Source organism: Sorex fumeus, unplaced genomic scaffold (assembly GCF_029834395.1).
Source record: "Sorex fumeus unplaced genomic scaffold, SorFum_2.1 ptg000091l, whole genome shotgun sequence".
Classification (NCBI taxonomy): Eukaryota; Metazoa; Chordata; class Mammalia; order Eulipotyphla; family Soricidae; genus Sorex; species Sorex fumeus.
In genome coordinates this window covers 387,656-400,572 of record NW_026606148.1, presented here as the reverse complement: position 1 = coordinate 400,572, position 12,917 = coordinate 387,656, and the positions used below count along the sequence as shown (strand labels likewise).

The window sequence follows — 12,917 nt, the reverse complement described above, 5'->3', positions numbered from 1 at the left end:
GTGACCCTGGGCTTCCCTCACGCAAAACCTGGCCTCGGCCCTTTAAATTGTCTCCTCGACCCCAGAAATCAAATTGCTCAGGGATTGTATCCAAGCTCACTCCAGGCCCAGCAATTAGGGATTCACCCCAAACCAACTCCCCCCCACCTCTGCAGTCATACAAACTGAGACACATATGCCACCGAACTAGCACACAATTCCAGGGGGAAGGCCAGGGGCTGTCCCTGGCAGCAGCCTGCCTGCCTGAGACCAGAACAGCTGGAGAGACACGCCCAGGAGCGCAGGGCAGCGATGCCCAGGGACCTGAGCCGTTTCAGAAAGTGCATGAGAGAGAGAGAGAGACAGACAGGAGCAAAGCAACGTGGGGATCTCTTGGCTTGTTCACTTGGCGAAGCTTTTAGTAGCAAATTTACCTTCCTAATTATGTTTAGCTTGAGCTAATATTAAGACGAGTTTTCGTTCCCGGCACACACAACAGCTGGCATGGAAAGGAGGTGACTCAAGCACGCGGGCGTGGGGATTGCCCACCCAGGGGTGGGAAGAAGCTCCCTTCACCCATTGTTTAGCGCTCAGGCAGGAACCACCATGTGTGCGGGTCAGCGTGGGCCCCGGCGGGCTGACCAGGGCCACCGGTGATACCCCAGGCCAGCACTCTCACCAAAACACAGTCTTACAGGGACCCTGGGGGACACACTGTCCCTCAGGGCTGCCAGACCTCCTGCTCCCCACCATGGGTCTCAGGCTGCAGACGTCAAAGCCACGGGGCCCGAGGCCAGGGACACCCTTGCGGCTCCCACACGGGCCTTGAGCTCGTAAGACTCCCCAGAGCGAGTCTGGAGAAGGGTCAAGCCTGTCCCAGCCATCTGTGGGGACCCGTCCACTTCTACCCACCTCCCCCTGTTCCTGCCTCCTTCTTCTGCACAGGGGTCCTCCCGGTATGCAGAGAGCCCCTCCATTGGCAAGACACTCCTACCCCAAGCCCCAAGCCCCGCCCTTCAAACTGCCACGGCCTTGGTCAAGCGGGGGCACACAGTGAACTCCATCCAGACACAGTGGCTCAGAGCCTTCACTGTCCCTTTCCCCCAGGTTCCAGCCGGACAGGAGCCCCCGACTGACAGGGGTGCCTTCCTACACTGAGAGCAGGGCGAGACCCCAGTAGCGCCCCCCCCACACACACACCACATAGCCCTGGGACGCATCTGGGTAGCGAACCGAACTAGGAATATCAAAGGACGGTGGTACGCTGAGCCTCCTGCCACCCCATTAGCAAGTGTAAAACCAGACATCCCCTGCTGCCTCCCTCACCCCCCACCGCCTCCTCCAAGCTGCCTCTGGTGCTCACACCCTCCAGTCACAGACTGCCCCCCCACCCCCCTCTGCTCCCCACAGGGTACTTGCAAGGGTGCAGGCTGAGAAGTGGGAGCTGGACAGGAAGCAGGAGAGGTGTTGGGGGCGGGGCCCAGAGCGGGGAGGCGGGGCCAGGAGCCTGGAGGCGGGGCCAGGAGCTGGAGGAGGTGGAGTCAGGCAGGATGGGGCAGGGTGGAGAGAGGTCCAGGGTCCGGGAACCGGGACTGGAGCTGGGCCGCACCTCATGGGGAGGAAGGGTAGGGAGGAGAGGCTGGGAGACTGGGGTGCAAGAGGGAGACCGCAGAGAGGGGGTCCCCACCGTTGATGGTGAGGTGCACCCAGCTGCCGTTGTGGAAGGTGTCATATTGCTGGTCCAGCATGAGAACTTTGCACTCGTACCAGCCCTGGTCTTCAGAGCGCACCTGCTCCAGCCGCAGGGATGCCTTGTCGTGAAGACTCGCCCGCCCTAGGGGAACAGAGTGGACAGGAGGCCCGGAGGTCGTCAGGACCAGGGCAGCAGCTCTTTACCGCATACTCATGTCCAAGGAGGAGGACCCCACATAAGCTCCCACCCTGCTCCCGGGGCAGGGGTTCAGGAGAACAGTGGGCACCAACCTCGGGCAGCAGGTGGCCAAGGAGAAGGCCTAAAGCCTTGGTCATAGCCGCTCCCCCATCACCACCCTCCCCGCCCTGCAGCCTCCGCTGCCCGCCATCCCCCTGCTCCACCGCCCTGTCTGGACAGAGGAAAGCCTCGGTCCCTTCGAACACGCCCTTCCTCTGGGGCTCTCTTGGGACACAGGAAGAGCACAAGGGTTATAGGGCTGGGGCTGGGGGAAGGAATGATGGGGAGGAAGACAGAGAACAAGAGACAGAGACAGGGACAGAGGGAGACACCGGGAGAGGACTTTTGGAAGGAAAACTATTCAGAGCCCGGAAGTCAGAAGATAAAGAGAAGTGACCCACCAGCTTCCTCTCTTCCTTGAAATCCCAGCAAGCACCCCCATGCTCACACATGCTCACACATCTGCACATGCAAACACACTCCCTGCACACATCCCTCTGCACATGGCTTCCACACCTGTTCGTGTGCAAATCTGCGCAAACACACACTCAAATGCACACACACCTGCCCACACTCAAACACAGCCCTCTGTGAACATTCACTCAGAGACTCTCAAACTCTCCTATGGACATACCTGTGTACAAACACACTTGTGGCACACAGGCAGAAGTCTGTGTGTGAGCACACACCTGCACATGCACACACACATGTGTTCCCATGCATACTGTCGTGCGTGTGTATACACATGCACTTACATGTGCACACACGTATGCACTGAGTCCCTCGCACAGATACACGCACTCATCCACCCGTGCCCTCCTCCCCAGCAGGCTGGTGGGCAGCTGCTGGCAGTGACTCACTGCCAGGCCTCTGTGGGCAGGAGCAACTGCAGGGCAAGACACCAGGGCTGGGTGCGGCGAAGCTGGAGCAGCCGCAGAAGTGACAGCAGGCACCGACAGTGACACAGACAGCCAAGAGGCCACTTACACCCAGAGACAAGGATGGGAGGAAGGAGCAAAGTGCAGCCAAGGGAGAGAGGGAGGGGTGGAGCCACAAGCCCCCCTGCAGCCCCACGGCCTGGCGGAGGCACCAGCTCGGACTCCACTTCCCGCAGAGACCCGCCCTCCGGCCCAGCCTGGCTCCCCTGCCTCTGCCCAGTGCCCCCGGCGGTGTCACTTCGCCAAGCTTTCTGCGAGCAGCACCTGCTCCTCCCTTGCCTCCACCACTTAATTAAAACCTACTCAGTCCCCAGGATGGCAGAGACCGTGGAAACAGAGATAATGGGAGTGAAAGATAAGAAGCAATCGAGATAAGCAGGAGCAGGACTGGCTGGGGGCTGGCTGAGGGGGGTGGGGGCACAGGAGAACAGGCGGGAGGAGAGGGCACAGAAGGGACCAGCCCAGAGCTTACCTGCATACTCAGGGTCCACGTGAGGGGGATAGTAGCCGAACTTGATGAAGATGGGGATGGGCACCCCGAACTTGAACCACTCCACGACATAGGGTGGGGGCTGGCCTGTCACCGGGTGGATGACGTCGCATCGCAGAACCACGCCCTCGCCAGCGCGGGCAGTCACAAACTCCGGCTCCTCTCGCAGGCCGTGGGCACCTGCCAGGACACACAGGAAGTGCCTTGGGCACCCCCCCACATACACAGACGGTGCCCGGGCCCAGTGCCACCTGCTCCCCTCAGCTGAGTCTCCCCAAGCCCTGAGCTCCCCATCCTGGAACCTGAGGGTGGCTGGGGGAGAGGAGAAAGGAGCCCTCCCTCAGCCCTCCCCCCAGAATCAGCCCTCCCCTGGCCCCTGCAGGCAGAGATCCAGGGCCTCCACCGCAGGGCGGACTCGGGGATTCCCCAACCAGCCAGAGGCCCTTTGCAACGGGAAAGCAGGGCGCCCCTCCCCCACCCGTGCCCTCCACATCCATCCGCCTGAGAAGCCTGAGAAGCCCAGCAGGCACTGTTAGCCAGCCGGGGGCCTGAAGGGGCCGGTGAGGTAAGAGAACCCCCCTCCCCTCAGCAAAAGTCGAGCTGGGGATGGGCAGAGGCCCGGAGGGGAGGGACAGGACAGGGAGAGGCCACCCAGGGTCAGCGGGGGCAGTTAACGCAGACACATCTCGGACTTCCCCCTGGCCCCAACAGGGGTACGCCGCCTCCAGCCCATCTCCACCCACAAAGTCACCTTGACCAGTTCGCCAGCTCTCGAGGGCCACTCCCTCTGCCTGCCCCACCCCCCACCCCCACTCGGCCTGCCCAGAGCCCCCTCCCCGCAGCGCGGCACGGCAGCACCACGGACAGCTCCCCGGGCCCAGGGCTGCTCCCCGCGTCTGTCCAGGCTGCCTCGCCAACCCCTGCGACCCCAGGGTATCCGGCCACTGCCTCTCCTCCTGTCTCGGGGTCTCTGCCTCCTCCTGCACGTTCAGCTCCAGCTCGGGTTCTGTCCTGCCTCTCTCCAGCTCCCTCATGCCTCTCAAGGTCTCTGTCTCTCTTCATGTCTCTGGATTTGGAATTTTTCGAGGTTGGACTTTTTTATTGCTTTTGGTTGGGGGCCACACCCAACTGTGTTCAGGGCTTGCTTCTGGCTCTGAGCTGAGAGCCCACTCCTGCAGGTGCTCAGGGGACCATGTGCGGAGCCATGGAGCCTAGGTCAATTGAGTGCAAGGCAGGGGCCTTCCTGGCTGGACTATCTCTCGGGCTCTCTTCAAGTCTCTTTGTTGTAGACTTCCTCTCCAGCCCTTGCTCGAGTGCTGACTGCTGCCTGTTTCTGCTTTCAAGCAGCTGTCGGTGTGTGCTTGTGTGTGTACATGTGCGATGGTGTGTGGCACACGTGTGTGCATTCACTGCGTGCACATCTGTGTGGGTTGCGCGTAAGTATGTGCATGTGTCTGCACGCATGTGCGCCGAGGAGAGTGGGTCTTGAGTCACCTGTGCAGCGAGAAAGGTGCTGCCACTTGTCTGTGCGGAGGAAAAGCACCTGTGCTTGTGCACTTCGGGGCTGGCGTCCCACTCCCTCCGAGTGTCTGTCTGTCTGTCGTCGGTGAGTCTCCCTGCATCCCTGGCACTCTCGCCCCCTCCCCCTCTCTTCTCTTCCCCTGCAAGTGCGGAAGGAGGAGGAGGCCAGCCCTGCCGGAAGCCGATTGGTTCCCGGTGACATCACTGTTTTCCAGAGAAAGAGCTAAGATCACAGAGTATTTTTGGAGCCAAGCAGAGCTCTGCACTCACCTGCCGAGGCCCCAGCAGGCTTCCTAAACCCCCACCCCCAACCCTGCTTCAGGCGGTTTGAATCCCAGCCCCCTGGGGAGCCAGGGAGATGGCCAGCCGCCTCAGGGGCCTCCCCCAGCACCCCAGGGACAGCCGGGCAGGGCAGACCCCTGGCTCCCAGCCTCCAGGAGTACAAAGGTTGATCTGGCCCCAGAGGGACACATGCAGGCACTACGAGTGACCAGGATGCATCCAGGCAAGCACACACCCACACACGCGTGTCCGTGCAACCTCAACACGAGGACATGCTTGTGCTGCGTAAGCGTACATGTGCACACATGTGAGCCTGTGTGTCTGGTTATTTGTGCGTACATGAGTGTGTGTGCTTGTGTGAGCACCTGCGTGTGACCATGTGTGTGCATGGGAGTGTGCACATATGAGGATCTGTGTGTACGAGAACATGAATGTGTGTACACGAGTGTGTGCACAAGTGTGTATGTGTGATCACGCGCTTATGCGTATGTGGGAGCGTGTGCCTGTGTGTATGTGTGAGCGTGTGCACCTGTGTGAGTGCAAACGTGCTGTACGAGTGTGTGCATGAGGGTGAGTGCTTGTGCATGTGCACATGTGTGCATGAGTGCGACTGCGTGCACCTGTTTGTGTGCATGTGTATACAAGCATGAATGTGTGTGCATGTGTGGATGAGTGTGTGTGTGTGTGTGCACATGTGTGCCTGCGTGGAGATGTGTGAGATCCTGAGTGTGAGCCTGTGTGTGTTCGAAGGTGTGTGAGGAGGTGTGTGTGCTCATGGCCAAGGAAAGTGCACAAGCACGCACACATCTGTGAGTGTGCAGTGCTGCCCTGCCAGGCAATGAGAAGAGCAAACAGAGGGGCCCAGGGCCAGGGACAGAGGCAGAGCCGCAGGCAGCCCCTCTCACACTGGGGGGGGCCTGTCCCCAGAGCCCCTGCTGCTCCTCCATCACACCTGCACAGGCTCATTCACACCGCATAGAGATGAGCAGCCGGTGTTGCCACCCCAGCCTGCTCCCCCACCTCAGCTGCACCCCTGCAAAAGCAAGGGGAGAGGGACAGCCCAGGCAGGGGCAAGGACCAGCAAAGCCAGATGAGGGGAGAGAACAAAGAGCAGGCCCTGTGCCCCCCACTCCCGCCCCTGCTGCTCCCTGAGCCTGGTGGACCCATGTCACACCTAAGACTGTCCCCAGAAGCGCCTGGTGCAAAGAGGACCCGAGAGGGCCAGAGACAGGGACACGGACATGAGGGGCGTCCTGCAGCCACCCAGGAGAATGAGGGGGGAGGGTGAGATGCAACGGACTCGGCTCTAGAGCTGGACACAGCGACCCCAGCTGACCCTGGGGGTGGGGTGGGCTGCAGCAGGGGGACCCCAACTCCTCCAGGAGGACAGCGACAGGGAGGTACAGCCAGAGGTGCAGCCCAGGCATGCCTGAAGGCTGTCCTGCTCACTGGCCAGCTGCTCCCCAGGCAGGGGAGAGTACGCAGGACGGCAGGGAAGTTGGGGCGACCTCCTGGGAGGCCCACAGGGGACAAGTCGTCTATCTGTCTCGTCTATCTGTCTCGGGGCCAGGTGGCACGCAGCAGGCAGCCCAGCCCCTCCCACGACCACACGGTGCCGGGGTAGCAGAGCCCACTTGCCCACTCAGACTGGTGGGAGGACCCTGGACCGGTCAGCCGCAGGCCTGGGGTGGATCCGGCCTTCCCAAGTGCCCACTGTGTGCCTGCTCTGGGCTGGGCCTCCCACAGGAAGTCACTTCGGCCCACACAGCCCACCGGGCCAACCCATGCCAAGTACAGGGGGAGTGGTGGGGAGGCCACACATTCACCCCGCCCCCACCGGGTTCCGGCTACCCCCGCCTTTTGGCTCTGTCCCTCACCCCAATGTGCTCCCAAGACACAGCCACAGGTGCAGCATGGCCAGGGGTGCACAGACCAGACTCACGAGGGGGAGGGGGAGGGGAGCCTGCCGGGGGTTGCCTCTGTCTGCAACCTTGCTGTGGGGCCTGGGTGTGGGGTGTAGGAGGGGTCAGGAGGTCAAGCCTGGCAGGGCTTCCTCCTCCTCCTCTTCCTCCCGTGCTCCTCACCCTCCTCGTCTTGGCCCGACTGGAACCACAGGTCTGTTGTCTAATAATACCAGCGCCAGCCACTGCCACCTCCATCTGCAGCCTAAAAATACCCCTGCGGGCTCCAAAGCGGCCCAGCCCCCGGGAACCCTCCCCCGAGAACCCAGAAGACACCCAAGGGTTTGCCCGAGGACCACGGAGGGAAGAATTGGGCCACCCCTCCTCGCCAGAGCTGCCAAGCAGCCTGACCTGCTTGTCCTGCCCAGAACAGTCTCAGCTGGACGGCACACCCCACCCTGACACTGGGGTCACCTGGATGTTACACCCCACGCTGACATTGGGGGGTCACCTGGATGTTACACCCCACCCTGGCAGGTCCTCATAGAAGTTTCCATCTTTCTGGGGTCTCCCCTCCATAGGGTCCTTACCAGCTCCCATCAAGCCCTGGGGGTCAGAGGTCAGAGGTCAGGCGAGGTCAGACCACAGGGGCTAAGATATGTTGAAATGCAGAGTCCGAGACAAAGGATGGGCAGCCAGGGAGCCCTCTGCCTCTCCAACCCTCCAGGGGGTCCCCAGCAAGCAGCCCAATGGCACCAGGAGGCTCTCAGGGTCAGACCCTCTGTATTTCCTCGAGCTCCGACAGGAAACAGCAGAGGTGGCCTGGGCTGGACTCGGACCACTCTGGCCTGGTCACACCCCACGGGCGGGGGGCGGGGCGGTGGAGGGATGAGCGGTGAAAACCCCACAGTGGCTCCATGTGGGTGACGCCAGCGGAGGTGGGGGAGGGGCAGCCCACAGATGCGAGGCAGGGGCTGACATCCAGCTGGACCAGGATCAAGGGACAGGGAGATGAGGCTAGGTCGAGCCAGTACCCCCCTATCTGCACAGAGATGCTGCCCAGACCCCCTGAGGGTGGCCAGAACTCCGCTCCCCACCTCACTCCCCATCTTCTGCTTCTTCACCCAGAAAGAGCAACAAAGCGGAAAGATCCCTGAGAAAAATAGGTCAGCCCTGCGGGCGGAGGGGCTGCCCTGCGGGCAGGCCAGCTCTGAGTGCTGCCTCCACCTCTCCCCCAAGCACCGCCCAACCCCCCACCGTCAGTGACCCGGGGACCATGGGCATCTTTCACCCCAGGTCCCAGGCTTCGCTGCCAACTCTGGAAACTTCTGGACTGCTGCCAACTCCAGCACGAAGCAGGGGGGACGGGGAAGCCTCACCGACTCGCTCCTCTGCCTGCACACAGGCTGGGTGTGCCTCCCCACGGCAGCGCACGTGCTTCCGCAGACACAGCGATGGCAGAGAGGCTGGGCACGCATGCCTGTGCACAGCGGATGTCAAACAGAAAGGCATGTGGCACGCATAGTGCACACAGTGGCACGCAGAACACACAGGTGTGTGCATGCACTCACGGACATGCACTGTGCGCACACACACACACAAGAACATGCATGCACATGTGCCCATGTGCCCATGCAGAAACTCCGTGCACACACACGCATGTGCACGCGTGGGCATATGCTTGGACACATGCATGCACACACACTGGCATGTAGTCCATATGGGCGCAGAAACCTGCACGCAGTCACACCCCCACACACTCCACAGTTCAGAGTGGCTCGTCACAAGCTGTGGGGCGCATCTGAGACGGCAGACAGGAGAGCGATGCCCAGGGACCCTGGTCCGCCACTCTTGGCCTTAAGACGGGGTGGGAGGAACCTTCTGAAAGCAAGGGGGTGCCGTCTTGGGTTGCTTTAGGGTTCATCTTCCTGCCCCCGCTCCCTGGCTGGGATGGAGACAACAGGAAAGAGCAGTAGGAGGGTGAGGGTGGGACCCTGGGTAGGCAGGACTCGAGAGAGAATAGGCCAGGTGCAGGGGCTAAGGGGCAGGGACCAGGGACCAGGGGCCAGGGTCAGGAGAGAAGGAAGGGCAAGGCCGGTGTCAACTGCTAAGCTTCCCGCTCCCAGGAAGCACAGCCCTGTTTGCAGTCTCAGGGCCTTCAACTTGACGCTGCCTGGCTCTGGACGCGGCTCTGTCCAGCACAGCTCCTGCCCTAGCCTGGCCCTTCCCCGTTTGTCCTCCCCAGCCTGCGCCAGCAGGGAGCCGACACGCCCCTTCTCTGCAAGCACCTACAAGGCACTTCCTGTCGGTCCTTCCTGCTTGCCTACAGCCAGGGACTGGTGTTGGGGGTGAGCAGCTTCCAGACTCCAGCTTCCAGGACAGACGGACGAAAGAGAGGGGGACCATGGTCAGAACCCCACTTGATGGGGGGGGGCCGGGAAGGAGGAAGCAGCAGTGTTGAAATCCAGACTCCAGCATCCCCTCCCCCGCTGGCGGCTGCAGGCCTCCCCCAGCTTGCTCAGCAAGTCTGCGGTGCTGAGCTGCAGCCCAGGGGGACCCGGCGCCCCCCCCACCCTGCCCTCCCACCCAGGGCCCGGGTCAAACCTAGGCGTGGCAGCTCAGTGCCCCCAGGGAATCTCAGCCAGGAGAGGAGCTGAGCGGGACCACGACCTCTGAGCTCAGGCTGGGGCTCCCTGAAGCTGCTGGTCTGGACAGCTCCCACCCAGGATCTGCAAACTGGCCTTCACACAACCCCCAGGGATGCGCACATCCCCCCTGGGAGGCTGACAAGGTCAGTCAGAAGGTTCCGACTGGCCCTCAGACACTCCCACTGATCAATGGCCGGACTGGCTCAAGGGCAAAGCTTGGAGAAGGGGCTCAAGGGAAAGCCCGGACCGAGCCACGGTGACGCTCAGACTGAAGTGAGCCTTCTCTGCGCACAGACTCTGTCCCACAGGTAGCTATGCCTGCTTTCCAGCGCGCTCCCCACACATCCCCTGGGCACATCACCCTGCACCCCCACTCCCCACAGCAGGTGGGGGCCACGGGGCTGTGGGTGGGTTACCCAAGGTCACCCGCCAGCAAGACTCAGCGATAAAGACCCCAACACCTGAAATAAGGGCTTGTGCGTCCAATCACCCGGAGAGAAGACGTAACCTTGGTGCCTCCCTTCAATGTTGGGGTTCCCTCGTCTGGTCCTGCCATCCCGGGGTCCCCCCAGCTCCCCCTCGGCCTCCATCCTGGGCTTCACCTTGCAGAGAGCCCCTCCCCCGCTCCCTCCCAGGCCATTCCGGAGTCTGTCTCCAGCCCCTTTGGATTCGAAGATCCCAGCGCATCCTTTTGTGCTTGCAGTCCGGGTCCCAAGCAGGAACATACCAAAACCTGGCGGGGGGCGGCCGAGGGCGCGGAGACTGCCAGGCGAGGGGGAGGCGGGGCTCGGGCTGGAGCCTCGGCCGAGCCCACCCGGGCCCCGGCGGCCCCGGGTTTGGTGCACCTCGGTCTCGGGGGTCCCCCTGCAGCCCGCGGGGAGCTTTTAACCATCCAGGAAGACGCGGCGTCTCCGAAGCCCCCCTCTCCCCCGGCACTGCGCTCGGTCTGTTTACAGACGCCCCCCGCGAGCACGGGAGACGAACCCCATTCCAGAAACTTTCCCGAATCCCTCCCCTCCCCTGCGCACCCCCGGGCGAGGACGCAGGGGACCCCCGTGAAAGGCATCTCGGACGACCCCCCCGAGCAGGGGAGCGCCGCGGGGCGCGGGGCCTCCCCGGGTGCCGCCGCCCCCAGCCCCGCGAGCCGCTCCCCTCCCGCAGCCCGAGCCCCGCTCCGGCCTCCAGCCCAGGGCCGGGCACCCGGCGGCCACCCCGACTCGCCGGTCGCTCTGCCGTGTCCACGGCGAAAGCGCGCGCGCTCGAGCCGCAGCATCCAGCGCGCTGCGAAGCTCGCGCCTGCTCCCAGCCTCGCCCCGGGAACCGGGAACGGGAGAAGCCCCCAGTGCCGCCGCCGCCGCCGCCGCCCTCGCCCCCCGCCAGCCGCCGCGGGTCCCCCGGAACTTTCGCCAGCCCCGGGCACAGGCGCGGCGAGGTCGGCGTCGGCCGCGAGAGCCTCCCGGCTTCAGCCTCGCGGCCCGAGAGCCCCCGAGAAGGACCCACCTCCACCTTCCGAGCAGAGCGCGCAGGGGAACGTGCGACCCGGAGGGTGGGCGCCGCGGAGCGAGGAGCCCGTCCCCTGGCCCGGCGCCCCCAGAGTCCGGCCAGGGGTCGCGCCTCGCGTCGCCGCTCGTCAGTCCACGGAGCGGAGGCGCCGCGCGGGGTCCCAGCCCGCCCGGAGCCCGCAAACTCCGGCCACCCGAGTTAGGAAAGGCGCCGACTCTCCGCGGCCGGAGCGGGTGGCCGCGCCCGCGCAGGGCGCCCGGCTCGGCGCGCCGCTGGGGGACCCCGGGGCGGGCCAGGGTGGGCGCAGCCGGTCCCGATCCCCGGGCGCCCCTCCCTCCCCGATGTCAGCGGGCGAGCTCGGGCCGCTCCGCGCCCCGGCCACCCGCGGGCCCTGCCGGTCGTGCCTAGCTCGCGCCCGGCCCGCGCCGAGCCCCGCCGACGGCCAGGCGCGGCGCTCGGCGGGGCCGGGAGCGGCGCGGGGAGGATGCTGCGCGCGAACTCACCTTGAGCCGCGAGACCTCGGGTGCCGATCACACTTGCTATCAAAGTGGCCACATACCAAATCATAGTACTACCGCGCGCCCGCCGGGAGCCTCATCCTACCGCAAATGCCCCCGCGCCCGAGCCGATGCGCCCGCGCCGCCCGCCCGCCCGCGCCAGCCTACGCCCCGCGCCGGTGCCCCTGCAGCCCGGGCGACCAGCTCGCCATCCCTCCGCGGCTCGCTCGGCTCGGCGCGCAGCCTCCCGGGCCCCGGCGCAGCGGCACCTGCACTACGAGCCCGGGCGGAGCGCGGCCCGCGCCTCGGTGCAGCCTAGCCGCGCCGCGCCCCGGGGCCCGCCCCCGGCCCCCGCCCATTGGCCGCGGCGCCCCCGTCCAGCGCGCCGATTGGCTGGCGCGGCTGCCCGTCGCGGCGCGAGGGCGGCGAGCCCATTTCAAGGTGCGTTGGAGGGTGGCGAGCGCAGCGCCGCAGAATCATGCGCACTGCCAGGGCGAAGGTGGCGTGGCGGCGCGGCCGCTCCGCGCTCCGCTCGCTCTGCACGGCAAGTTTCTCCCCGAGATGCCGCCGGCCCCTCGGCGGGGCTGGCGGGGCCCTGGGGAGTGTCGAGCACCCCTGGCAGGTACCGGGGGGTGGCGCCCCCGCCCACCCGGGGAGCCCGACATCCGGTTTCCACCCTGCAAATCACAGTCCCCGGAGGACAGTGCCGTTTGCACGACGGGGAAGCCCGGGGGCGCGCAGCCCCGAACGTTTGGGGACGTCCTTCGCCGGCGAGCTTCGCGAGGAGGTCACGCGCTGCCTCCGCACCCCCTCCCCCACTTCCCGCACCCGGCCGGGCCGGTCTTCCCCCAGCCCCGCCCCAGCCCCGAACGCGGTATTGAGTTAAGCTCCAGAGGGCGGCCAGGCGGGGGGTGACTGAAATGACCTCTAAAAGTCGGTCGGATCCAGACCGGCCGCTGGCTGGGATGCGGGTGTGTCCCGGACCCCGCTGCAACCCGCGTCCGTCGCGCGCACGGCCGTTCCGAACTGGCCCGAGTTGCCCATCGTCACTCATCCCAAGTTGGAGCCATGAAAGTTTTCCCCTCCCTTCTCCCATAAAAGGCTGCCTCCTTGTGCCCTGCGCTGGTGGGCGAGCCGGCCCCAGCTCCGCGGCGGCGAAGAAGCCAGGTTGGGGGTGGGGAACGCCGTGTGGGGGGTGGGGACGGACGCAGGACCCCGGGAAAGGAGA

The 12,917-nt window shown here is 64.8% G+C and overlaps 1 protein-coding gene across 5 annotated transcripts in view; it reads right to left on the bottom strand.

Moving 5' to 3' along the window:
- Positions 1 to 11,908, bottom strand: part of IGSF9B (immunoglobulin superfamily member 9B) — a 62,967-nt gene extending 51,059 nt beyond the window's left edge. For all 5 annotated transcript variants that reach the window (XM_056131439.1, XM_056131441.1, XM_056131440.1 and 2 more), the window contains exons 1-3: positions 11,696 to 11,908; positions 3,320 to 3,517; positions 1,667 to 1,813 (exon numbers count right to left, since the gene is read on the bottom strand). In XM_056131439.1, coding sequence (XP_055987414.1) covers positions 1,667 to 1,813; positions 3,320 to 3,517; positions 11,696 to 11,759 — 409 coding nt within the window. In that variant the 5' untranslated portion in view covers positions 11,760 to 11,908. The remainder of the gene's footprint in view (positions 1 to 1,666; positions 1,814 to 3,319; positions 3,518 to 11,695) is intronic.
- Positions 11,909 to 12,917: the final 1,009 nt, after the last annotated feature.